Source organism: Antennarius striatus, chromosome 3, assembly GCF_040054535.1.
Source record: "Antennarius striatus isolate MH-2024 chromosome 3, ASM4005453v1, whole genome shotgun sequence".
Taxonomy (NCBI): Eukaryota; Metazoa; Chordata; class Actinopteri; order Lophiiformes; family Antennariidae; genus Antennarius; species Antennarius striatus.
In genome coordinates, this window is record NC_090778.1 from 28,615,075 (window position 1) to 28,640,466 (window position 25,392).

General features: G+C 55.4%; 4 protein-coding genes across 5 annotated transcripts; 3 read left to right on the forward strand and 1 right to left on the reverse strand.

Moving 5' to 3' along the window:
* Positions 1 to 356: 356 nt before the first annotated feature.
* On the forward strand, positions 357 to 1,572 carry LOC137592689 (immediate early response gene 5-like protein). Its single transcript, XM_068311020.1, has one exon. It carries the CDS (start codon positions 628 to 630, stop codon positions 1,495 to 1,497), a length of 870 nt encoding a protein of 289 aa, XP_068167121.1. The 5' UTR covers positions 357 to 627; the 3' UTR covers positions 1,498 to 1,572.
* A 699-nt stretch (positions 1,573 to 2,271) lies between these two features.
* LOC137592672 (carnitine O-acetyltransferase-like) lies at positions 2,272 to 8,256 on the forward strand. The gene is made up of 14 exons (XM_068310990.1): positions 2,272 to 2,490; positions 4,223 to 4,492; positions 4,569 to 4,687; positions 5,128 to 5,181; positions 5,266 to 5,431; positions 5,505 to 5,679; positions 6,048 to 6,226; positions 6,295 to 6,395; positions 6,461 to 6,580; positions 6,655 to 6,777; positions 7,292 to 7,427; positions 7,500 to 7,562; positions 7,640 to 7,777; positions 7,847 to 8,256. Exons 1-14 carry the CDS (start codon positions 2,464 to 2,466, stop codon positions 8,045 to 8,047), a joined length of 1,872 nt encoding a protein of 623 aa, XP_068167091.1. The 5' UTR covers positions 2,272 to 2,463; the 3' UTR covers positions 8,048 to 8,256.
* Positions 8,257 to 8,387: 131 nt separating this feature from the next.
* adamts13 (ADAM metallopeptidase with thrombospondin type 1 motif, 13) lies at positions 8,388 to 17,540 on the reverse strand. The gene is made up of 28 exons (XM_068310989.1): positions 17,380 to 17,540; positions 17,201 to 17,252; positions 16,968 to 17,119; positions 16,800 to 16,883; positions 16,447 to 16,571; positions 16,227 to 16,373; positions 16,028 to 16,162; positions 14,753 to 14,903; positions 14,576 to 14,680; positions 14,351 to 14,502; positions 14,224 to 14,287; positions 12,565 to 12,691; positions 12,332 to 12,480; positions 12,140 to 12,260; positions 11,872 to 11,952; positions 11,619 to 11,800; positions 11,410 to 11,548; positions 11,205 to 11,334; positions 10,957 to 11,136; positions 10,594 to 10,892; positions 10,387 to 10,516; positions 10,132 to 10,308; positions 9,858 to 10,062; positions 9,531 to 9,768; positions 9,320 to 9,463; positions 9,059 to 9,238; positions 8,637 to 8,812; positions 8,388 to 8,562 (listed from the first exon to the last, which is right to left on the reverse strand). Exons 1-28 carry the CDS (start codon positions 17,482 to 17,484, stop codon positions 8,401 to 8,403), a joined length of 4,092 nt encoding a protein of 1,363 aa, XP_068167090.1. The 5' UTR covers positions 17,485 to 17,540; the 3' UTR covers positions 8,388 to 8,400.
* A 2,868-nt stretch (positions 17,541 to 20,408) lies between these two features.
* LOC137593032 (neuronal calcium sensor 1) lies at positions 20,409 to 25,392 on the forward strand. 2 transcript variants are annotated; one of them, XM_068311609.1, is made up of 10 exons: positions 20,410 to 20,707; positions 21,131 to 21,217; positions 22,107 to 22,223; positions 22,784 to 22,808; positions 23,588 to 23,726; positions 23,959 to 24,037; positions 24,124 to 24,212; positions 24,301 to 24,378; positions 24,455 to 24,565; positions 24,664 to 25,392. In XM_068311609.1, the coding sequence occupies exons 3-9, from the start codon at positions 22,160 to 22,162 to the stop codon at positions 24,551 to 24,553; spliced, it is 573 nt and encodes a 190-aa protein (XP_068167710.1). In that variant the 5' UTR covers positions 20,410 to 20,707; positions 21,131 to 21,217; positions 22,107 to 22,159; the 3' UTR covers positions 24,554 to 24,565; positions 24,664 to 25,392. The 2 variants fall into 2 exon arrangements, with proteins under 2 accessions (XP_068167708.1, XP_068167710.1); XM_068311607.1 differs by having other exon boundaries at positions 20,409 to 20,707; positions 24,455 to 25,392.

A 25,392-nucleotide genomic window follows, 5' to 3' on the forward strand; every position in this document is an offset into this window, starting at 1 on the left:
TATTATAAACCCTGTTCTACTCTAGTACTCTAGTACTCCTCAAGATGCAGTAATCTGCATTGTGTTCTTTAGTTACTGTAATCCTGGGATTACTCTATTCTAGTTACTATTACTACTGTACTTTTCGCTCCTCTCATTAAACTTCAGTTTTTCAGGGACCGTTTGACCGTTTTTATTGTTTTCTATTCATCTCTATTCTACTGCCCCCCCCACACGTCTCCCTCCCCCTCTGCCCCCCCCCCCTGTCTTCTACTTCCCACCGCGGTCGGTAAACCGGAGGCTTTTCGTGCGCACTGGGATGAAACACCGGGACCGGGACCGGGACCGGGACCGGGACCGGGACCGGGACCGGATCGGTGAGACGCGGCGCGCGGCTCCTGCGTGCATCTGAATGAGGCTCGTGGTGATGTTTGCGTTTAACGGAAGCACCGCCTCCCTCCCATTGGACGGTGTGCGCGGGAGGGCGTGGCCACGAAAGATGAGAGTTGCGACTCCATGCCCATACTGGGAAGACATGGAGCGCAATGGAACCAGTCCGCTCGGATCCGCGCGGAGACATGACGTCCGGTCCCGCTAGGAGACAACCGATCTGAGACGCGGCGGAGCGCGGACGCACCGGGGCGCAGGATGGAGTGCGCTCTGGACGCGCAGGACCTCATCTCCATGTCCCTGAGGAAGATCCAGAGCTCCAGGACGCAGCGCGGGGGCATCAAGCTGCACAAGAACTTGCTGGTGACCTACGTGCTGAGGAACGCCCGCCAGTTCTACGTGAGCAAAAACTTGTCGCAGCCGCCGCGGACGCGTCCGTACGAGGACGCGTCCGCGGCGGCGGCGCGTCAGCGGCACGACCGCCTGGAGCTCACCGGGAGCTTCACGGAGTTCTCGGACGACTTCTACTGCAACTTTACCGGCGTGGAGTCGGACACCTGGCACTGCGGCGCGCAGCAGCCCGCGGACGCGGACGCGGACGCGGCGCACCAGGACGCGTCTCCGTGCGCGATGCTTCCGCCGGGAGACCCCGAGCTGCTGCCGCCCGAGTCCTGCTGGAGCTGCGCGGAAAAACCCCCGTGGGAGTCCCCGATCCTGATCCCGAACCCGCAGGCCAACCAGAAGACGGTGCTGGACCTGGACACGCATGTGGTCACCACCGTCACCAACGGATACTTCCCCTCGGACTGTTGCGCGCAGAGCAAACCGCCGCAGGGCACGCTGGGATACAACAAGAAGCGAAAGCTGGACACAAGTTTCCACATCGCGGACCCGGACTTCTATTTAGCGGATTTCGGGCCGCTGCCGTGGAAACGGAGCCGGGCTGACGAGGAGTCGCCCTCGGACGCGGACGCGGAGCCGCTGGACAGCAGCGACATCTCCAACCTGATCTCGGCGCTGGGCTCCGGGGGGCTCTCGGACCTGGAGCAGATCTTCACCCAGACGATCCGCTTGAAGCCCAAACGGCTGGGGGGCAGCGGCTGGACCCGGGCCATCGAAGCCTTTTGATTTGTACCCCTTGTTGTTGTTGTTTTTTGGGGGGGGGTTTGTATTTCATTGCTTTGAAATAAACATTGACACGAACGCGGTTCTCTGTCCGGTCATTGAACGGTGGGATTCGAACCAGTGACTCATTTTACACTTCTGGCGCCAACGGCTTCACATTCTATCAAACAACTGTGTCTTTAATTTAAACCGTATTTTCTGCTCTGTTATGGGCTGGGGGGGGGGGGGTAGGGGAGAGGGAGGGAGGAGGGGGAGGGTCCTGGTCTCTCTCAACGTGTTGGACGAGCGCCATCATGTGGCGACTAGAGGTCTGTGCAGCAGAACGTCATCCTGTAAATAGAGTTATTTATACCAGGGGCTGCTTTCACTCATCAATAAAAGTATTGTCATCTGAAAACACGGATGTGTGGCTTCAAATCAGAATATTGATGCTGATAAATCACCTGTTCGATGTTCACGAGTGGGTTTATCACACACACACACACACACACACACACACACACACACACACACACACACACACACACACACACACACACACACACGGGATCCAGTGACCTTGAATAAAATCTGGAATTTATAACTGAAACGAAAATAATTTCTCACTCGTTCTGATCGATCTGGGACTTTATTGTTTACACAAATAAAATAAAACCGTAGCGCGCGCACACACACACACACACACACACACACACACACACACACACACACACACACACACACACACACACACACACACACACACACACACACACACACACACACACACACACACACACTCCACTCGGGACAATCCGGACGTTTTGAAGGAGATGTGTTTCCCGGTGGCTCCAGTGGGGGGGGCGGACAGCTGAGAATAGACGCTGGACGTCCTTGAGACATGACAGCCCCGCGGCTTCCCCGCCTGGATTCCCGGGACAGTTGGAACCGTTGGAACCGTTGGAACCGTTAACGCGTCCGTTGGAGAACATGTTGGCCGTTTTAGTCAAATCCGCGGTGAGTGAGTCCGTGTGTGTGTGTGTCTGTGTGTGTGTGTGTGTGTGTGTGTGTGTGTGTGTGTGTGTGTGTGTGTGTTAAAGCGGAATAAGACTGAATGGGGGCGGGGGGGGCACTCATGTCACTGCGTGAGGTGAACGTTGAACCGTCGTTTCACCGGCTGCCGGTAAAAACCCGCCCCAGCGGGACGCACGGGAAACGGTTCACACGGTTTTTACCCGGGACCGTTGTGACGTTTTGGGGGCCTGGATTAGCCGTTAGCATGGCGTTAGCCTGCTGCGCGTGCTGCGTAAAATAGCACCGGAAACGAGCCCCAAATGTGGTTTTAATTAATACAGCAGTAGTACTTTGGTTTTAGATGAGCACCGGTAATAATGTCGTTATATTATTATATATGAGACGATTCAATAAAAAACAACACGGAAATGCTTTTATTTTGAAATCCTTACCGGAAATCACTAAAAAAGTCCGTATTTACGTTCAGATAATAGCGAATAATAATGAATTTAACATATTTCAAACAAATACTACCAAAAACCTAATGTTAATGATATTTTAGCACTTTCGAATATGTTAATAAATTATAGATACTGATAGATATTCATTAACCCCTTACTGGAACGTTTTCGAAGCCTAGTGTAAAATGATCTTACATGCATGATTTAAAGAAGGACACCGGAAGGAAAAGCTTTACATTCAAAGTGTCATTATTATATCAGGTTTATTTTTCTCCTCACTTTTAATCACGTCTCTTTATATTTATGTTCAAATAGCATGTCCGCTAACGAGCGGTAAAAACGCCCCAAAAAGGATTTTATTTTGAAAAGTACCGGAAATGGGTAATATATTCGTTTTAAACAAATGTTTGTACAATATATAATATTGAATATATATTAATATGTTATAATATTACATTATATTTATTTTTAAACCAATTCTTACTTTTTTAAGAATAATTTTTGCAACACATATATAATATTTCTTCTAAATGAAATACGTTCTAATTATTTTTATTTTTATTATCATCATTGTTCTATCAGGTCTTGACTGAATCAATTTGTTTTAGTTTCTGGTCCAACACGCGTCTTCGGTCCAGAACCTTCATGTCTGTCTGACTCGGTATCTCAGATCATGATGAATGTATTTCACTCATAAATTATTAGGGACAGAATATTAACAACTGTCAACACATTCAGGAAATCATGAATCTGCTTTTTGAACACACTTTTGAGGGTTTTTTTAATCATATTAGAACACAATTTTAAATTTAAAAAAAAAAGTATAAATATCTGTTAGCAGCTGTAATAATAATAATAATAATAATGATGGTAATAATTAATATTCACGTTTCAAGGCGACACTGATGAACGTCGTGCCTTTTAAATATATTGTATTATTGTGATGGTACACCAGTGTGAGTTGGTCGTCACCGCCTGAGGACAGGCATCTCTCTGCTGCTGTCTTGTGTTTGTCTCGGGCCGCATTCCAAACGGTGTCAGCGTCTATTAATAAACTGGAGGAACCTTCAGCGCTGGGTCCAAACAGATGGTCCAGCTGCTCTCGGCCCGTTTCTGAGGCCCGTTCCTGTAAACGACACGACCGTTACACTGACTACATGTCGTCCACACGTCTCGGGTTCCATTCCCGTTAGCTTCAACACGTTTCCGGTTGAATCCGGTTCGTCTCCTGGTTTCCCTGGAAACCAAATGCATGTTCTCCTCTCGTCCTCCAGCTGCGCTCCGGCTGGGCGAAGCCGTGCGTCCGGGTCCGACCGGCGGCGCACATCCCGGAGAGAACCCTGGCGCACCAGGAGGGTCTACCCAAGCTGCCCGTGCCCCCCCTGAAGCAGACGTGTGAGCGCTACCTGGCCGCCCTGGAGCCCCTGGTGAGCCGGGAGGAGCTGGACCACACCCGGGCGCTGGTGGAGGAGTTCCTGAGGGGGGGCGTCGGCGAGCGGCTGCAGAGGGGCCTGGAGCGCCGGGCACGCAAGACGGACAACTGGGTAGGAGTCCGGATGCATGGACGCGCTGGTGTGGTTGTGGCCCCGCCCCTCACGGCGGTCATGTGACGTCTTGCAGCTGTCGGAGTGGTGGATGCAGGCGGCCTACCTGGACTGCCGCATGCCGGTGGCGGTCTACACCAGCCCGGGGGTCGTCCTGCCCCGAATGCGCTTCCAGGATCGACAGGGACAGATGAGGTGAGGAACCGGGGTGCGTTCCATTCCGCTCAAACCTGTACGCCACAAAGGGGAGGAGCTCCGGTGTCAGGTGACCAATCAGAGGCACGCCAGGTGTTCTGAGCTGGACGACCTTTGTGCCGACTTCCCTCCGAATGTCGGCTATTTTAAGGCCTCCGGCTGCATCGCTCAGCTGTTTGTGACTGCAGGGGCTGATGGGAAATGTAGTGAACAGAGGCCTCGAGCAGAAGCGCAGCAGAAGGCGTGGCTGCGTTGTGTCTGAGGACTTTCATGTTTCTAGAAATGATGAAATGAATCCAGGTAAACGTCGGTTTACGTCATTTAAGGTGGATCTACTAGATTAAATTATTTTTAGTTTTTAACTATTTTTTAGCTGAATTCTTCCGGGTTTGCGTCTCGTCGCGGTCGAACCTCCAACCGGATTTTTTTCTCCTCTGCAGGTTCGCTGCCAAATTGATCGCTGGAGTTCTGGACTTTAAGAGTCTGATCGACAGGTGAGTGGAACCCCGGACGGACCCGCCCCTCTGGGGGCGGAGCCATGTCCGGGCTGACGGGTGTTTTGCGCGGCTGTGTCTCAGAGACGCCCTCCCTGTGGAGCACCTGAGTGGGAAGCCCCTGTGTATGGACCAGTACCACCAGATCCTGTCCTCGTGTCGCGTCCCGGGTCCGAAGAGGGACACGGTCGTCAACCACACCCTGGGGAAAGCCCCGCCCACCCACATCACCGTGGTCCACAACTTCCAGGTAACCTAGGTGGCGCCGGTGCCCCTCGTGTCCTCTAACCCTAACCCCCTCCTGACCCGGTCCTTGTCCCCAGTTCTTCGTCCTGGAGGTGTACGGCAGCGACGGCGCCCCCCTGACAGTGGACCAGCTCCAGGTGCAGCTGGAGAAGATCTGGAACTCCTCCCTGCAGACCAACAAGGAGCCGGTCGGCATCCTGACGTCCCAGCACCGCAACACCTGGGGCAAAGCCTACAACCACCTGATCAAAGGTGAGCAGACCCACGAGAGGAACCCCCCCGACCCACGAGAGGAACCCCCGACCCACGAGAACAACCCCTGACTCACGAGAACAAACCCCTGACCCCTGAGAACAACCCCCGACCCCTGAGAACAACCCCCTGACCCCTGAGAACAACCCCCTGACCCCTGAGAACAACCCCTGACTCACGAGAACAACCCCTGACTCACGAGAACAACCCCCCGACCCCTGAGAACAACCCCCTGACCCCTGAGAACAACCCCCCGACCCCTGAGAACAACCCCCTGACCCCTGAGAACAACCCCCTGACCCCTGAGAACAACCCCCTGACCCCTGAGAACAACCCCCGACCCGGTGATAACGTTTCCTGTCCCTCAGATAAAACCAACAAGGAGTCGGTGCGCTCCATCCAGAAGAGCATCTTCACCGTGTGCCTGGACGCGCCGATGCCTCGCGTGTCGGAGGACGTGTACCTGAGCCGCGTGGCGGCGCAGATACTGCACGGGGGCGGAGCTCGCTGGAACAGCGGCAACCGCTGGTTCGACAAGACGCTGCAGGTCGGTGTGGGAGCGTTGGGGGGAGAACGCAGAGCGTTCTGAGGTTCTAACCGGGTTTATCCCTCCAGTTCATCGTGGGCGAAGACGGGACGTGTGGTCTGGTGTACGAACACGCCCCCGCCGAGGGCCCGCCCATCGTCTACCTCATCGATCACGTGGTTAAATACATGTCAGTGTCCGCTCTGTGATTGGTTCTGTCCTGTCAGAGCCGCTCTGATGGGCGTTTCTCTGCAGGCAGAGGACGGAGACGCTTCCATCTCCCATGATTCCTTTGGCCATGCCTCAGAAGCTGCGCTTCAACATCACGCCCGAAGTCAAGAGGGACATCGAGAAGGCCAAGCAGAACATGAACATGTATGTAGCGTGTTGCAGCGAGCGACCCGGCGCGTCCGGCACACGTTTGACCCGCTGTCCTCTGTCCTCCTCAGGATGGTTCACGACCTCGACGTCAAAGTTCTCGCCTTCGCTCACTTCGGGAAAAACGTCCCCAAGCAGCACGAGATGAGTCCCGACGCCTTCGTCCAGACGGCGCTGCAGCTCGCCTACTTCAGGTGGGGTCCAGGTCCACGCAGTGAAACAGTCCAGGTCCACGCAGTGAAACAGTCCAGGTCCACACAGTGAAACAGTCCAGGTTCACACAGTGAAACAGTCCAGGTTCACACAGTGAAACAGTCCAGGTCCACGCAGTGAAACAGTCCAGGTCCACACAGTGAAACAGTCCAGGTCCACACAGTGAAACAGTCCAGGTCCACGCAGTGAAACAGTCCAGGTCCACACAGTGAAACAGTCCAGGTTCACACAGTGAAACAGTCCAGGTTCACACAGTGAAACAGTCCAGGTCCACGCAGTGAAACAGTCCAGGTCCACACAGTGAAACAGTCCAGGTCCACACAGTGAAACAGTCCAGGTTCACACAGTGAACATGCCCATCTGTACTATGTGTTTTTGGGGCATTCTGGGTATTTTATTCTCATTATTAGCACCCGTTTCAAACAAGGCCCGCCCACATCTGTGGCTGGACCAATGAGAGGCTGTGTGTCACCAGCTGTGTGTTTGTGACCTCAGGATCTACAGCAGCTGCTGCTCCACCTATGAGAGCGCGTCGTTGCGGATGTTCAGGTACGGGCGGACGGACGTGATCCGCTCCACGACGACGGACTCGCTGAACTTCATCCGGGGGATGGAGGACCCGTCCAGACCGGTACGTCTGACCCGCCGGGGTCGGGCGGCGGGGGTTCGGGGGGGCCTGACTGACCGTTAATGTTCTCCACAGAACGCGGAGCGGCTGGCGCTGCTGCAGAAGACCATCCAGACGCACAAGGACAACACCTACGACGTGAGGACGCCGTTCAGAGGTGTGACCGGAACCACGCCCCTCTGGCGGCGTCTGATTGGTCTGTTTTTTCCTCTCAGGCGATCCACGGACAGGCCATCGACCGACACCTGCTGGGCCTGAAGATGCTGAGCATCGAGGACCTGACCTCCATGCCGGAGATCTTCATGGACACCTCGTTCGCCGTGGCGCAGCATTACAACCTGTTCACCAGCCAGGTGCGTGGGGGGGGGCGTGGCCATCGCCGGGGGCGACCGGGTTCCTCACGCATCCCGTCTCTGTCCCAGGTGGGCTCCCGGACCGACTGCGTGATGTGCGTGGGTCCGATGGTGCCGGACGGCTACGGCGTGTGCTACAACCCCATGGAGGAGCACGTCAACATCGCCATCACGGCGTTCAACAGCTGCGAGGACACCAACGCCGCCCGCTTCGCCCGCGCCGTGGAGGACGCGCTGCTGGACATGAGGGCGCTGCTGGGGGGGCAGTGACCCCATGCATGAACCCAACCTAGAACCAACCCAGAACCCAACCCTGACCCGGGTCACCGGCAGAGCGCCACGCGTGACGCACCGTGTGGTGGGAGTAACCGACGCCACGCGGAGGAGATTGACTGGTTTAATATATTCTGTTATGTAAATTTTAAGTGAAGATAATTTGTTGTTTTTAATAGTTTTAATCTTAAAAAACACTGAAAGAATTCTTCACCTTGTTTCTGGATTATTCCACATGATTCACACAAATAATCTGGATTAACAATCAGAAGAATGAAAGTTCATTTTACTGTAAACGTGGGACCTTTCCTGTCTCCATGGTAACCAGGGACTAGATCTGTTTTGGTGGTTCAGTCTGACGGGGGCAGGAAGTGGTACCCCGCCCTGAAGCTCCCTTTGGATCGCAGGAAGTCGCCGTGGAACTCGACCTCGGCCATGTTCCCTGAGGAACGCCACTGGAACAGCTGGGGGGCCTGGAACACGGTGGTCTTCAGGACGTCCATGTCCCGGATCTGGAAGCACAGCACGGGTTTAGAGGTGGTCCTCTGCTCCTGGGGGGGTGGGGGGTGGGGGGAGCCTGACCCACCATGATGTAGGTAGACCGGGACCCGGAGGAGTTGGTCACGGGTTCTATGTGCATCGCCTGGATGGAGATCTTCACCGATGGGGGGGCGTTGATCAGGACCCGGCAGGTGTGGTTGGAGTTGGGCGTGGTCGGGTTCTCAAAGACGCCGCTGGGGGCGAAGAGCTGGAGATCACAGTCTGGAGGGGGGGTCCACAAGAAAGATCAGGGGTCCGGTAGAACCTGGTGCAGTAGAGCCTACTGGACTAGAGTCTACTGGACTAGAACCTACTGGACTAGAACCTACTGGACTAGAGTCTACTGGACTAGAACCTAGAACTCCAGTAGAACCTACTGTACTAGAACCTACTGGACTAAAATCTACTGGACTAGAACCTACTCTAGAAGAACCTCCTGGACGAGAGCCTACCCCAGTGGAGCCTCACCCTGATGCAGGCTCTTCTTGCGGTTCTTCTGGGACCGGTAGGTGAGCACCACGCCGTTGCCGGGGGTCAGGAGGTTCTGGCGCAGCAGCAGGACGTTGGTTCTGGTGGTGCGCCGGCGCCCGGACACCTGCTCGCACTGCCTCACCAGCGCCAGGCGGTCGAAGAACATCAGGTACTCCCCTGTGGACACACGACACGCCCACGGGTCAGCGACCAATCACAGCGCGATGACATCATCACCATGGCGTTTGTGGAACCAACTCTTCCTGCAGTCCAGGGATCCGGACTCCACTTTGACCTCGATGACCTCGTCCAGGGGGCGACCGATGGCCACCGTGCAGCGGCCTGTCACGTGACTCAGGTCCACCGTCCCCGCCTCCTCCAGGAGGAGCCGCCCACACACGCCTGCAACAAAAGGTCACATGATCACCCTGTACCTGTGGGACGGGCTGAGGGGCGGGGCCATACTGACCCGGCTCGGGCGTGGCGGCGGTTGGGGTCGTGGTCGCTGTCGGGCTCGGCGGCGCTGCCTTGTGATGCGCCGGCGTCTCTGTCGGCCCCGCCTCCTCGCAGCCGCCCACGGTGCAGGCCTGGATGGTGATTGGTTTGGGCATGTGCATGCACAGCAGGGGGCTGAGGGGCCGCGGCCCCGAGGGGCCCCTGCAGGACACGCCCCGGGACTGGATCCCGTTCCCACACGGGACCGAACACTGGAGGGGGGGGACGCACGGCGGTGAGGCGGAGCTTCCAGGGGGACGTGACATCCTGATGCATTCACTGACCACGCCCCCCCACCTACCTGGCTCCACGCCGTCACCTCCCACCTGAAGGTGCACACCTGCACCAGGCAGGGCGCCGTGGGGGCGGGCTTGACGGCGCCGGCGCACCTTTCCTCCGACACCTGGCTCTCTCTGCCGTGGGCGGACTGGACGCAGGAAACCGTCCTCTGAGCCACGCCCAGGTCACAGGTCACGGAGCAGGGGGCCGTCCTGACCACCCTCCACCTGCACAGGTGAGCGTTTAAATACTCACTCAGCAGGGGGCGGGGTTCCATTGGCGGCGGGGGGGTTTACCTGGCGGGGCAGCTCTGGGTGTTACAGGAAACCACCGCCGCTGGTTTGGGGGCGTCGCCGCACGCCGAGTCCTCCACCGGTGTCTCCGCCCCTTCTGTTTCGGCAGCGCAGTAGAGCATCCTGGTGGCCACGCCCCCTCCACAGGTCACGCTGCAGACCCCCAGCTTAGAGCGCCACCTGGTGGCGAGGAGGACACACCTTACTGCATGGACACGCCCCCAAAAAACTGCATATTAAAAAATCACGCCGTCTCACATGGGGGGGCAGGGCGCCGTGTTGCAGGCCTCAGAATGGGGCGGCGGCCTGGTGGTGGCGTCACAGTAGAGGTCGGGGACCCCCAGCCGGGTCAGGTGGTCCACGCAGGAGAACCACGCCCGTTGGGTTCCTACGGGAGCACCAGGCTGCAATTGGCTGACCTGACCAGGAAGCGCTCCGAGGCGGAGGCGGGGCTTATCGTCTTACCGTTGCCACAGGTCTTGGAGCACCGGCTGATGATTGGACTCCAGACGTAGACGGGGGCGTGTCTGGACCGGGGCATCCAACCGGACGGCAGCACCGGCAGGTCCCTGTTAGTTTCCCACCCGACGGGGCAAACGTCGACCACGCAGGGGACGGACGCCGCCGGTTTGATCTGCGCGGAGCAAAAGTTTGGCTCCACCTCCACGTCCCGCCCCCCCTCAGATCGGATGCACCTCACGACCCGTCTGGACTCCCCCGGACCGCACACGGCCGAACACGCCCCCACATCCGACACGTTCCATCTGTAAACAGAACGGGTCAAAAAAGGCTCCGCCTGTGGAGGGGCGGGGCAGGGGCGGGGCCTACCTGGCTGGACACGCCTGCAGGTTACATTTCTCTGCAGCGTTTGGAGCTGAATGAGGCGAACATTCAGAATCCAGGACCTCGAATGCGTCGGCTCCGTGTCCCTGAACGCATCGCACGGGACGCACCCTTTCTCCGCCCCCACAGGGGGCGCTGCAGGGCCCGAACGGCCCCGAGACCCACCTGAAGAGAGAAGGTGTCACTAGTTTGCACACGTCCACGTTAAAGAAAGGTCGGACGACGAACCCGACCTGGGGGGACAGGGGCGGAGCCGACAGGAAGTGGGTGGCGGTGTGGCCGGGGGCGGAGCTTCACACGCGTGCTCCTCCAGCTGGTTCCTGGTGTCTTCATCCACACAGACGTACCGATGCGTCTGCACACCTGGAGGAAACAAGGAATGCGTTTGTTGGACGTGACGCCGACCGCCACCGGAGGGTGCTAAAGAGACACGCCCACCTGATCCGCAGGAGGCGGAGCATGGCGTGGTGGAGACGGCCCATGTTCCTCTAGTGGAGTTCCTGGCGGGAGCGTAGAAGCGGTAGCTGATGTCGGGGTCGGTTTTCTCGCCGTATTCTTTTCCGTACCTGCGAAACACCTGGAGAAACGGACCAGTGGCTCCGTCTAACGCCTGGAACACCAGACGCCGTCCAGCTTCCTTCCCTCACCTGAATGTTGATTTCCTCCTGCAGGGGTCCGGGCAGGAACACCTCCTCCAGCTCAGGTAGGAGGTCAGGGGTCAGGTGGAGGCGGTACACCAGACGGTCGTCGTCCAGCGGCGAGGGGCGGGTCGTGTTCAGCGCCATGCTGCCCGTCCCGGAGACGAGGTAGCGGTCGCCCGCCGCCGCAGCTGCAAACACAGCACCAGGTTTAAACCCCGTCGCCATGGAAATGCAGCAGCGGCAAAGGGGCGGGGCTCACCCAGGTGCGTGAAGAGAGGCGCCCTGTTGACCACGTGGACCTGGGTTGCGTTCACCGGCAGAGACAGGAAGGTGGCGTACTCTGGAACAGAGGTGACATAAGCCTTCATAAGAACCCTGTGAACAGTTATGACCACATATGTACTAATGCATACTTCATTATGTCTTTATTAGCGGTTAGCTATGCTATGCTAGCTGTTAGCAGCGGCTGTGTGCAGCTCCCGGGTTGAGAGCGATACCGTCGCCTTATGAAGCTTAATGAACGCTACCTTGTGCCTGACCACCTGTGTAGGTGTCAGAGGTCAAAGTGCAGGTGGACCCGTCGCCGCCACACACCCCGCACACGTCCTTCGTCGTCCCCGAGCCCAGCACGCCGTCGCAGCCAAACAGCTGACGCAGAAGAACACGTGTCAGGTGCGTCATCAGCGACGCTAAGCTAATACTCACATGTGCGCCTCTACCTGGCACCGCCCCCTCAGACAAGCCGCCGTGGAGCCAAACGGGGGCGGGGGGTCCGGCTCGCAGCGGGTCCCGTCCACAAAGTGGGCACCGCGGCTCACGATGAAGTCCTCCCCCTGGGACTGGCACATGTACCTGCACAGGTCGTCACCTGGTGGGGGGGTCACAGGTCAACAGGAGGTTAGGGAAGGAGGGCGTGTCTACTCATGCAGGGAGGGGCTTAGTTCAGGCCCACCTTGAGCGACGCCCACAGCGGGGATCCAAGTGTAGAAGGAGGCGGAGCCTGGCTGCAGGTAGAGGGGGTCCGGGTCGGTCCGGGAGCACTGCTCCGCCATGAAGGCCAGCTGGGTGGAGTCACATGACTGCAACGGAGACAAGAACCCCCCCAGCACCCCATAGGTTTAGATTCCATGTGTCATGTTAACATGACTCCGCAGATCTCAGTTTGCTCTGATGTCACTTCCTGTGGTTTTTTGGTCCTCCGGTAGGAACTAAATGATGTAGGAACCAATGTTGTCCTCCAGTAGGAACTAAATGATGTAGGAACCAATGTTGTCCTCCTGTAGGAACTAAATGATGTAGGAACCAATGTTGTCCTCCTGTAGGAACTAAATGATGTAGGAACCAATGTTGTCCTCCTGTAGGAACTAAATGATGTAGGAACCAATGTTGTCCTCCAGTAGGAACTAAATGATGTAGGAACCAATGTTGTCCTCCTGTAGGAACTAAATGACGTAGGAACCAATGTTGTCCTCCTGTAGGAACTAAATGATGTAGGAACCAATGTTGTCCTCCTGTAGGAACTAAATGATGTAGGAACCAATGTTGTCCGGTAGGAACTAAATGATGTAGGAACCAATGTTGTCCTCCAGTAGGAACTAAATGATGTAGGAACCAATGTTGTCCTCCTGTAGGAACTAAATGATGTAGGAACCAATGTTGTCCTGTAGGAACTAAATGATGTAGGAACCAATGTTGTCCTGTAGGAACTAAATGATGTAGGAACCAATGTTGTCCTGTAGGAACTAAATGATGTAGGAACCAATGTTGTCCTCCTGTAGGAACTAAATGATGTAGGAACCAATGTTGTCCTCCTGTAGGAACTAAATGATGTAGGAACCAATGTTTCCGGGTCAGGTTTCTGTCAGGAAGCATTAACTGACGCTAACACTGAACTCTGAATGTTTTACTAGTTGATGTTAACTATTGGTGGATTAACTGACAAACTTCATGAAATCAAACAGTCATCAAACATAAAGGGGCGTGTCTGTTGATGAACAGGAAGTGACATCAGCGCGTCATTCAGGTCAGTGTGGTGGAACACCTCAGTGGAGTAAAGCTGGGCTTACCCCTTACACCCCCCAGGAGGAAATCCATTCAGCAGAGGTAGAGATGTTAAAGTTACATTACAGTACTTTACAGTACTACTACATTACAGAAGTAGCATTTTATTATTATGGGATGTTTTAATGTCCTGCAATTATTTCTGGTCGGAGGGTACAGAACTTTAGTATTTAGAGCAGTAATGACATTACTTTAGTATTTAGAGTACTAATGACATTACTGTAGTATTTAGAGCAGTAATGACATTACTGTAGTATTTAGAGCAGTAATGACATTACTTTAGTATTTAGAGTACTAATGACATTACTGTAGTATTTAGAGCAGTAATGACATTACTGTAGTATTTAGAGCAGTAATGACATTACTGTAGTATTTAGAGTAGTATTGACATTACTGTAGTATTTAGAGCAGTAATGACATTACTCTAGTAGTTGTTAGGTTGAGGCTTACCTCTACTGTTATTTTTTATGGGGGGGGTGAACTCTGACCAGCCATTGGTCAGCTGATCAGACGGATCAATAGTGACCTCCGGTCCGTAAACACGACTCACCCGGCGGTGACAGAGCTCCGCCTCCACGTCCAACCCGTGGCAGTCGTCCCCCCCAAAAGCGGGCCTGAAAGAAATCAGTGACTGATTTTGTTGTCGTTGCCATGGCGACGGGCGACGGGTGTCTCACCTGGGGTTGTTGCATTTGCGCGTGCGATGCGTGACCCCCCCACCACACGTCCTGGAGCAGGGGGAGAAGTCGGACCAGTCGGACCAGGACCCATGGACCACCAGCGAGCCCCCAGGCTGCTCGGGGGCCACGCAGCGGCCCTTCAGGCACCACTGGGGGAGGACACACAATCACTAACAGCCCCGGGCCCGTCCGGACCCGCCGCGCCGCAGTGACTCACTCTACCTGGCGGGGGGCGCACTCCGTCCCGTCCAGCAGCGGCACCAGCAGGCGGTTGCAGGAGGCGTCGTCGTGGGGGTCCAGGTGGCAGGACAGGGCCCGGCAGGCCGGCTGCAGCAGAACCACAACGTTGGACGGGTTTCGCCCCCCGGTGGTGTCAGGCCGCCGTTACAGGTGACTCACCAGGTCAGGGGGGGTGAAGGAACACGCCCTGGCGCTGCTGCCGAAGGCGATCCTGCACTGGTCGTCCACGCCGTAGTACAGACCCGGTTTCCAGTCCTGCAGCGTGCCCCCCAGGACCGGGAGGTCCGTCACACAACCAGCCCTCCCCTGACTGGAGGAACCACAGGGGGGGGTCACCAACAGAGGTCCAGCCCCCGGGGCGGGGACTGGTACCGGTCTGTGGGTCAGTCAGTATTGCCTGATGGTCTCAGCTGATGGTCTCACCTGATGGTCTCACCTGATGGTCTCACCTGATGGTCTCACCTGTCTCACCTGATGGTCTCACCTGATGGTCTCACCTGTCTCACCTGATGGTCTCACCTGTCTGACCTGATGGTCTCACCTGATGGTCTCACCTGATAGTCTCACCTGATGGTCTCACCTGTCTCACCTTTCTCACCTGTCTCAGCTGATGGTCTCACCTGATAGTCTCACCTGATGGTCTCACCTGTCTCACCTGATGGTCCCACCTGTCTCACCTGATGGTCTCACCTGTCTCACCTGTCTCACCTGATGGTCTCACCTGATGGTCTGACCTGTCTCACCTGTCTCACCTGATGGTCTCACCTGATGGTCTCACCTGTCTCACCTGTCTCACCTGATGGTCTCACCTTTCTCACCTGTCTCACCTGATGGTCTCACCTGATGATCTCACCTTTCTCACCTGTCTCACCTGATAGTCTCACCTGTCTCAGCTGATGGTCTCACCTGATGGTCCCACCTGTTTCCCCTGATGGTCTCACCTGTCTCACCTGATGGTCCCACCTGTCTCACCTGGTGGTCTCACCTGTCTCACCTGATGGTCTCACCTGTCTCACCTGATGGTCTCACCTTTCTCACCTGTCTCACCTGATGGTCTCACCTGTCTAAGCTGATAGTCTCACCTGATGGTCTCACCTGATGGTCCCACCTGTCTCACCTGATGGTCCCACCTGTCTCACTTGATGGTCTCACCTGTGTCACCTGATGGTGTCACCTGTCTCACCTGATGATCCCACCTGTCTCACCTGAGGGTCTCACCTGTCTCACCTGATGGTCTCACCTGTGTCACCTGATGGTCTCACCTGTGTCACGTGATGGTCTCACCTGTCTCACCTGATGGTCTCACCTGTTTCACCTGATGGTCTCACCTGTCTCACCTGATGGTCTCACCTGATGGTGTCACCTGTCTCACCTGTCTCACCTTTCTCACCTGTTTCACCTGTCTCACCTGATGGTCTCACCTGATGGTCTCACCTGAAGAATGTGAGCAGCTGCTGCCGGCTGCAGGGCGACCACGTCAGGTCCACGCTGCTGTAGCCGCCGTCGGCGGCCATCATGAAGCGTCCCTCGCCGCAGGTGTTCCCGGCGCCGTCGTGGTCGATCCCAAAACTGGGAAAAAAGCAGGTGAGGAATTCTGGGATCGACCCCAGGTGTTTCCGTCCCAGCTGCTCACCTGTGTCCGATCTCGTGAGTGATGGTGATCCCCAGGTCGAAGCCGGTGTCCTCCGTGATCACGCAGCTCCACTCCCTGGTGCAAGCCCCGCCCAGCTGGGCCACGCCCCTCACCTGGTTGTTCCCGTTGGGCAGCACCAGGTCGTACCTGTGTGTGAGGCAGACCTTCAGACCTCGTTCACGCCGGACACCCACCTCGCCGCTGTGTGGGCGGAGCCCACCTGGTGATGTAGAGCAGCATGTCGGCATGAAGCGGGTCCGAGTCGTTGGGGGGGTTTATCCTGCGCCCCCAGTCGCACACACTCCTGTAGGACGACGAGATGTTGGAGGACATGCGGATCTCCGGCTGGAGGAGCAGAAGCAGCAGTGAGGAGACGACCTTTGACCCCCTGACCCTACAACCCTAAACCCTATGACCCTACGACCCTACGACCCTTTGACCCTATGATCTTACGACCCTTTGACCCTATACCCTACAACCCTAGGACTCACATGACCTCACAACCCTATGATCCTACATCCCTATGACCCTACGACCCTACGAGCCCTGTGACCCCTGACCCCACCAGCTCACCTCCGGCTCAGACAGGATGATCATGCGCACCAGGTGGACCCTCATGTTGGCGCCCAGCGTGGCGTCTCTCAGCAGCTCCGAGGCCTGATGGGAAACGGGGCGGCGGGTTCGGGGTCATGTGACCCGGGGTTGTGTGACTCGGGGTCATGTGACTCGGGTCGGACTTACGATGTTGAGGTTGGTGAGGATGTAGCGCTCCGTGTCCTGCTTGTGCACCTGCTGGACGTCGGGTCCGACCACCACCAGCAGCTCCAGGTGGGTCACGTCCGGCAGCGGCGGCGGCGGCGAGCGCGGCGGCGAGCGTGGCGCCCGCCGTTTCACTGCCAATCAGGAGAAACCGTTAGCACGAGACGCTAGCATGCTAATGGGAACCTGGTGAGCCAAAGCGGGCCATGTGGTACCTGAGTCAGGAGAACCAGGAGAAACCTCCTGATTGGAGGAGGGACCAGGAACCTTGAAGGAGACACAACCATTGGACGTTAGATGGAGCTCTGACAGCCAATGAAAACACAGAACCATTTCTGAACAAGATGATAAACAGTTTAAAGTTGAAGAGTTCACTGAACCGATTCACACCCACCTCCCCCGATGGACAGGTCATTAAAGGTGCTGTGGCGGTGGCGGCGGCGGCGGCGGCGGCGGCGAACAGCATCAGCAGCAGACGGAACAGAGCCGTTAGAACCATGTTTCCTGTGCGTAGACCTGTCTTGTTTGGGACGCGACCCCAGCCCAGCCGGCGAGGTGACCAATGTGTGTTTGTGTGCACAGCGGGGACAAAGGTGACACGTGGTACGCATCATTATGAGGAGGCAGGCTCTGATTGGCTGCTCGCTTGTTTGTTTGTACAAAGACTAATCCGTGCCGCAATAGTTTATATTAAAGGAACAGTTCCCCAAACATTCAAATAAATTTCATCTAAATAAAAATAACTTTAGTACGGTTTGCTGCTGACAGGCCTGCGTGTCATTGCTGGTTGTCGCCACTAGAGGGCAGACGTGATCCGGTCAACAGGAAGCAGGAGCTTCTCCTGGAGACGCGTCACATGATGGCCATAAAAGCTCATCTAGAGATCAACGACTCATCAGGAAGACAAAGGACTCAGAACGGAGACGATAAAAACTCATTAGAGCCGTAAAACTGACAAACGGAGGGGGGGTCAGAACATCAGGGGGAGGGGTTTTATTACGACCCAAATGTCCATCAGAGATAATTTCATAGACGCTGCTGGAGAACAGAGAGGAATCTGATTTAATGCTAACTGGAGCTAACATGAAGCCCGTGTTCATTCAGGCTTCAGTTCAAGAGCCTTCACAGGATGAGTGAGGGAAGAGAGTGACCTCTGACCCCTGAGGGTGGGCGTGTTAATGACTGACTGTTATTTAATTAACCTGTGATAAATGACTCGTTTCCACTCAGCCTGACAGGAAGTGATGTTCAGCTGCTCACACAGAGGTGATGTTCAGTGTGTTTGCTTTAAAACAAAAGCTACGCGTGTATTTATTTTAAATAAATATTTAAATTATTGGTAAATATTTTATGATAATATTTTTTATGTATAATATTATATATAACATATATATATACATATATATAATATTATATAACATTTATTTATTTATTTATAAATGAATGAAGCTCTGACCCTCTCGCTGTGGCCTCCTTCCATCCTTCCTTCCTTCCTTCCTTCCTTCCTTCCTTCCTTCCTTCCTTCCCTCCTTCCTGACGGGACAGAGTGTATCTCTAAAGCCAGGATTCGGCTCCATCTGCCACCGGTCGCCTGGAATCGGCAGAAAACCTCCAGCCCTGGTGGATTTACCAAACGCACCCGTCTGTCGCGCGGTGCTGGATCCTGGTCTGTCCTCAGAGGACCAATCGTATATTTATGATCCTAAATTATAAATACCCAACCATATGGGAGCCTGGAGCGGCCCTGGAGCACGTGGTGGGAGGAGACGGAGGAACCAGAGATGTTTTCTCCTCCAGTCACACCATCACATCCTATATTTAACCCCCCCCCCATCGGAACCGGTTTGGGTCCGGTTTACCCGATTCTGGTTCATGTAGAACAGCTCCGGCTCGTAAATAACAGGATTGAGCTTCATCTGCTGCTCCTCATCCTCCCCTCCATCTGTCATTGGTGTAAATGATTCATGTGTGCAAAAATCTATAAATGTCCACTTGTTTGTGACGGCCAATCACGCGGGCCGATTCTGTTATCACTCTGATCTGGAATTTCTTCCATCAGCCTGATGGAAGTGATGGGACTGAGTCCCCCAACAGGTCCAGGACCTGAGAGGGATCCTCCACGCCTCACTGGATTATAAAGCTGTCAGGATGACGGATCAGGTGTTGGATCAACGTTCAGACCCAACAAACCTTCAGCTGATGAAGACCGATGTGCTGCTGATGAGTCTCCAGCCTGTGAGTCAACGCTGAGGGTGTTAAAAATCAAAACACACAGATACGTTCCAGGAAGCAGGTTTTCTTCCAGGAGACACCCCCCCCCCCACAGCTGTTTCAGCATCTGTCAGCACATCATGGGGCATCTATTACTGCCCCCGCACTGATGATGACTTAATGATCATGTGGTGTGCTTCCTGACAAATGGCTAAATGTCTGCGTCTAATTGCCCTGCATGTTCATCAGGGGGTGGGCTGCAGCGATGCCTTCAGGGACCGTCACGGTAATCCCACTTTTAATCCTGTAAATTTAAAGCAGGTATGGATCAGAGGAAGAATTAGCATCAATGCTAACAGCAGCAGCTGTGGAAAGTGTTGCGTAAAGGACTCTCCTGTAGCGCCACGGCTAACGTTAGCATGTCTGCAGCTTCAGCTGTCAGTCCCATCAGCGTCATGATGTCATCAAGCTGTGTGTGCTACACATGATTCCCAACACTAGAGGTCAAAGGTGAAAGGGTCAAAGGGTCTTCTGTGTTTCTGAGGATGGATTGGGATAAAGCCTTGATGATGATGATGATGATGATGATGATGATGATGATGTGCAGCGTCATTATGAACTCTTTTAAATCATAATGAAGATGTTTCTCAGCTTCTCATGACTTTGAGGGTTTTTTACTCGCTTTACATCAGAGTCTGCTTTATCTCCAGAACTTCTCACCTCATCATTACATAAAAAACAAGTGATTATTAATTTCCTCCTGGTTTGATAGGTGATGACTTTTTGCACTTTCAGTAAACCAGACCTTCCCAAAATGACAGAATTCTTCCAAAGCAACACTTCCTGTTGCTCCAGATTCCTGCATCATTTTTAGAAGACTATCTCATCCTCTTCAGTCATTACTTATGTTCTCATTCCTGCGGAATTCTGAGGTTCTCATGATGCTGAGAACATTCTCTCATTAGTTATTTTGAGGGTTGTAATAATTTCCAGGATCTTTTTCCATTACGACCAGAAACATTCTTCCATTTCCTGAACTCTATTATTTAATTTAATTTAATACAAGAAACCCAGGTGTCTTTAATTTAATTCAAAACTGTTTTATTTAATTCAATTAATTCAATTTAGTTACAAAAACTGGTTTATTTAATTTAATTTAATCATTTAAATTAATTTAATAAATTAATTTTTTAAAATCCTCTTCCCTGCTTCCGGGCTGAACCGGACCGGAACCGTCGTCCCGCTGACGCACCGGAGGAATCAGTCGGCGGACGCGGGAGGACGCGTGAGTCTGGGCGGAGCGGCCGCGCGCGGAGGTCCAGCGGCGGGTCGACGTCAGCGCCTCTGGCTCGCGCTGAGTGGGCCGGGGCAGCAGCGACGTCACGCCCTGACGGCGGCACCGCAGACGGTCATCCGCTCCGCAGCGAGTCGCTCCGGTGCTCGGCGGAGGAACACGGCGGCGGCGCGGCGTCACGGCTCCCGGACGGCGGCGGTCCTCGTCTGCGGCGCAGGTGAAGTCCCGTTCCGGTACCGGTTCCCTTCAACGGGAGCGCTCCGCGGTTCGGTCGGACCGGCTCGGTGCCCGCCGCGGCGGACGGAAGGAGCGGCGGGAGGACTACCCCCCCCCCACCGCCGCTCCGCCGGCGCGTCTCCGCGGCCGCAAACCGCGTTGCTATGGAGGCAGGAAACATCCACCTGCTGCTCCCCCCGGTCCCGTCAGAAGCGGATCCACGCTGACCCCCCCCCCCCCCCCCCCCCCACATATCCCCCCCCAGGTGTGACCTCATCAGGGCGCGCGCGTGATTCCAACCGTCTCACCTGGGAGGCTCCGGTCTCCCCCCTCACCTCACGTCAGACAGGAGGAAGGTGTGGAGGGTGTGTCCACGCCATTGTTCACCCCCCCCCAGCTGAAGGTTGTGTGTTTATTTCCACAGTAACACACAGGATGGTCCCCCCCCAGGAGGACATCACCGGCTGTGGACGCGGACAGACGTTAGCGGCACCAGGTTCCCGTTCGTAAGGTAAAAATCACCTGTATTTTTATTGTTCCCTCCCCATGGGTGAAGGGGGCGGGGCCTAACAGGTAAACAAACAAACAAACTGGACGCTTTGATTCACTTTAATTTACTTGAATTTCTACGTGTTTAGCCGCATTGCAATACCACCAGAAACAGCAGGGGGCGGCGTCAGGACGCCGTGGAGCAACCGCCTCCCCGTCCCTAAATGACATCATAGGTCAAGAGGTCGAGGTTAGCGTCCGCACACCGTGGGCGTTCGACTCCTCGCTGCCCCCCGGTGGACGCGTCGATGCCGGCGGGTTTCTTTACGTTGATGCCGACCGTCCACCAGGGGGCAGCGATGAGTGAGGTCAGTGAAAGCATCGCGATGTGATTGGAGGGTTTACGTCGTCCGCTACGTCTTCCTGTGATGTCACCGTGGCGGTGATGCTGAAGCGATAACCTCCCCTAGTAACGGTTGCCGTGGTCACCAGGTCCGGCGATGCGGAGAGATTCCTTTATCGCCAGGAGGAAGTTGTGACTTCAGGAAGGGAGCGTTTGATTTGTAGTTGAAGCTCCGCCTCCCGGTGGTGGAGGGGGAGGGGCCTCCTCTCTGGTAACCCCCCAGCGCGGCGGCGTAGAGGAGGGGTGGGAGGAGTGAGCAGAGCAGGACGACCGGAGGAGTGAGCGCGCTCACACCGACTCTCGTATCCACGGAGGAGGGAGCGCCGCATCAACGCATCAAACGCTCCTGCTGAGGCGCTCACACTCAGCCGCCGCCCCCCCCCTGGCCCGCCCCCATCGAAGCGCCGAAGGGGCGTTGATCACGCCGGCGCTGAAGCGTGCGGCGCGTCGGAGCGCTCGCCGCGGCGTGGCGAGCCCGCCTCAGTGTGTGTTTGTTTGTTTTTGGCAGAGGAGCAGCCTGGGAGGGAGGGGCTAACAGGTGGAGGAGGAGCGCCGAGCATCATGGGAAAATCAAACAGCAAGCTGAAGCCGGAGGTGGTGGAGGAGCTGACCAGGAAGACCTACTGTGAGTACACGCCCCTCCTCTTCCTCCTCCTCTGGTTGGCCACGCCCCTCGTTGTGGCACAGGTGCGGGTGGGCGTCGCCCTCCGCCAGGCACTTAATGATGGCGTTACTCGACCGCGGCAGGCAGGAAATTACTGTGGAGGAAGATTGGGCTCCGTGCTGGTTGGCTGTCCTGTTGCCCCCCCATACCCCACAACCCCCCTCCATCCTCTAATTGCCCTCTTTGAGCAGAGAATGGAATCGTATAATTAGCATCTTATTAGCATCATCTTGTTTCTGCTTCTTCTTCCAATGGAGGCGGAGCTGCGAGGGGGCGGAGCCCCGAGTGAGTGATTAGGATCACAAGCAGCGGCGTGTCATGATTTAAATGGTTTCCGTGATTTAACTTTTTATTTTCAGGGATGACATCAGGGATGACATCATCATGCCCTAGATGTAACGTCCTGTGTGGGCGGGGCCTCCAGACCTCTTGATCGCTGTGTGGGGGTGTTGGTTTGTTGCAGGGGGGTTATTGATGGGGGCGGGGCCTCCTTCTAACGGCGCTTTTTGTTTCTCTTCCAGTCACGGAGAAGGAGGTGCAGCAGTGGTGAGTGTGTGCTTCATCATCACCATCATCACCATCATCATCACCATCACCATCATCACCATCATCATCTCACGCCGTTTGTTAGCCGTTTGTTAGCCGTTTGTTAGCCGTTTGTTAGCCGTTTGTTAACCATTTTTTAGCTGTTTGTTAGCCGTGTGTTAAGAAGAAGTCTGTTGTTAGAAGAAGAGCACGGCCGCCACAAAATGCTCCATCCTCTGATGCACAACGCCCCCCCCCCCAGTGAAGCAGATCTGTCTGCAAACGGACCCATCGATGGGGGCGGGACATCAGCAGGGCGGGGCATCAGCAGGGCGGGGCATAAAGTTGGTGATGACAGCGTATATTTTGAACCATCGTTTGTTTACACGTGTAAAGATAAACAACAGCATAAACACGACTTCCTGTTAAAGCAACAATGTTAGCTAACGTTAGCTAGCGTAACAGTGCGTCTCCTTAGCGACGACCTCTGACCTACGCTAAGTAAAATTTTACATTTGAACTTAAAATTTGTTTTTTGTTTAAAAAGTGAGAACAATCCATTATTAGACGACTATGTTAGCACCGAAAGCTAACAGGATGCTAGCACCGGTGAGGGGAGGAGCTTATTGGTCAGATGGGGCGGGGTCTTTAAGATCCAGACATTCCAAAGTGAGAATTCCGTGTTCCCGGCGGCTCGTCGGAGTATCTCGCCGTCTTCTTATCAGCGAGTGAGACAGGTAGGGGGCGGGGCTTCTGTCTCCTGTCTCTCCTGACGTCACCTGTGCCCCCCCCCCCTGCAGGTACAAAGGCTTCATTAAAGACTGTCCCAGCGGGCAGCTGGACGCCATCGGCTTCCAGAAGATCTACAAGCAGTTCTTCCCCTTCGGAGATCCCACCAAGTTCGCCTCCTTCGTCTTCAACGTGTTCGACGAGAATAAGGTTCGTGACCCCGGATGGGCGGGGCTTGTTAGGGGCGGGGCTCATCTGGGGCGGCGCTGGTTTAATCAAATTTGTCTGATGGTGGTTTTCCGAGCGCTCGTCATCAGTGGCGGTTTAACGATGCGGAGGCGGGACGTGTCCGGTTTTACGCCCCCCCAGACGGAAAGTCAACAGGATGATGACATCATCAGAGATTCTCACCCTGGCCCCGCCCCCTTTTGTCGCCCTGCAGGACGGACGCATCGAGTTCTCCGAGTTCATCCAGGCGCTGTCGGTGACGTCTCGCGGGACGCTGGATGAGAAGCTGAGATGTAAGGAGAAGCCCCGCCCCCTTTGACCCCCACCTGAACCCCCCCAGTCTGTTCAGCCTCTAAACCCCGCCCCTGTCTCCGCCCAGGGGCCTTCAAGCTGTACGACCTGGACAACGACGGCTACATCACGCGGGACGAGATGCTGAACATCGTGGACGCCATTTATCAGATGGTGGTGAGTTTCCATCCCGCCGCACGTTGGCCCCGCCCCCGGCCCCGCCCCCCTGGCGCTGTAACGCAAGCGTAACACTGGCGTGTTTCAGGGCAACACGGTGGAGCTGCCGGAGGAGGAGAACACGCCCGAGAAGAGGGTGGACCGCATCTTCGCCATGATGGACAAGGTGAGCGTCTCGGCATATCGGCCCCCGCGGCGCCTCTTGCTGGGGGGCGTGGCCTCACCGACTCTTCCTGTTCCAGAACGCCGACGGGAAGCTGACGCTGCAGGAGTTCCAGGAGGGCTCCAAGGCCGACCCGTCCATCGTCCAGGCGCTGTCGCTGTACGACGGCCTGGTGTAGGAGGAGCCACAGGTGAGCCCCGCCCCCTCCCTCAGGACGCCGGTGTGCAGAATCCCTCCCTTCCCTCTGCCCCGCCCCACCGCTCTGTTTGTCTCGCATGCTCCGCCCAGGTGTGAGGTCATCGGCTCAGACGGCTCCGGCTCAGCATCCCTCTCCCGTGCGTCGTCACGGCGACCACCTGTAACCGGGGGGAGGAAACCTTTCTGTCGCCGTGCGTCTCGTGAGGACAAAAAAAACTGCTGAGTCATGTCTCCGTGCTTCTGCAGCTGTGTCGCGCCCCCCCCCCTCCCACAGACGCCACTTCCTGTCCCTCAGAGACGCTGGAGGAGCTTCATCAGCTGAGGAAGAGGACGGTCCTGTGTACATATAAGTTATTCTGTTTCCTGTGGGAGGGGCCGTTTCCTGTGGGAGGGGCTTTTATCTGGAGAACTCTTTCTATGCTTCATTTTATTTTACTGTGTTTGCATCCTGTTGTTTACCCCCCCCCCCGCACACCCCCTTAGCGCCAAGCAACCTGGACTGGACTCTGAATTGAGGCTCCTGAGATTTGTTGATGGCCCCGCCCTCAGCACACACACACACACACACACACACACAGACACACACACACACACAGACACACACACACACACACACACACACACACACACACACACACACACACACACACACACACACACACCCTGGTTGTAAAGCTTGTTTGCTGGTGTTGTCCTGTGGGGGGGGTCGGTCCCACCTCCAACACGTTTTATCAGCTTCACTGATTTCCTGCCTCATGCAGACGATAAATGTCATTTCCTGTTGGTTTCCAGTATAAGAGCACAGAATAAACGCTTCAC

Excerpts from the sequence above, each read along its gene's own strand:
- LOC137592689 (XM_068311020.1), top strand. The coding sequence starts at position 628 with ATGGAGTGCGCTCTGGACGCGCAGGACCTCATCTCCATGTCCCTGAGG.
- LOC137592672 (XM_068310990.1), top strand. The coding sequence starts at position 2,464 with ATGTTGGCCGTTTTAGTCAAATCCGCG. Across the intron at positions 2,491-4,222 it reads CCGTTTTAGTCAAATCCGCG|CTGCGCTCCGGCTGGGCGAA; the intron begins GTGAGTGAGTCC and ends CTCGTCCTCCAG. Across the intron at positions 6,227-6,294 it reads GGTTCGACAAGACGCTGCAG|TTCATCGTGGGCGAAGACGG; the intron begins GTCGGTGTGGGA and ends TTATCCCTCCAG.
- adamts13 (XM_068310989.1), bottom strand. The coding sequence starts at position 17,484 with ATGGTTCTAACGGCTCTGTTCCGTCTGCTGCTGATGCTGTTCGCCGCC. Across the intron at positions 11,953-12,139 it reads CACAGGTGGTCAGGCACAAG|AGTACGCCACCTTCCTGTCT; the intron begins GTAGCGTTCATT and ends CCTCTGTTCCAG. Across the intron at positions 8,813-9,058 it reads CAAGAAGAGCCTGCATCAGG|ACTGTGATCTCCAGCTCTTC; the intron begins GTGAGGCTCCAC and ends CCCCCCCTCCAG.
- LOC137593032 (XM_068311607.1), top strand. The coding sequence starts at position 22,160 with ATGGGAAAATCAAACAGCAAGCTGAAGCCGGAGGTGGTGGAGGAGCTG. Across the intron at positions 22,224-22,783 it reads GCTGACCAGGAAGACCTACT|TCACGGAGAAGGAGGTGCAG; the intron begins GTGAGTACACGC and ends TTTCTCTTCCAG. Across the intron at positions 23,727-23,958 it reads ACGTGTTCGACGAGAATAAG|GACGGACGCATCGAGTTCTC; the intron begins GTTCGTGACCCC and ends GTCGCCCTGCAG.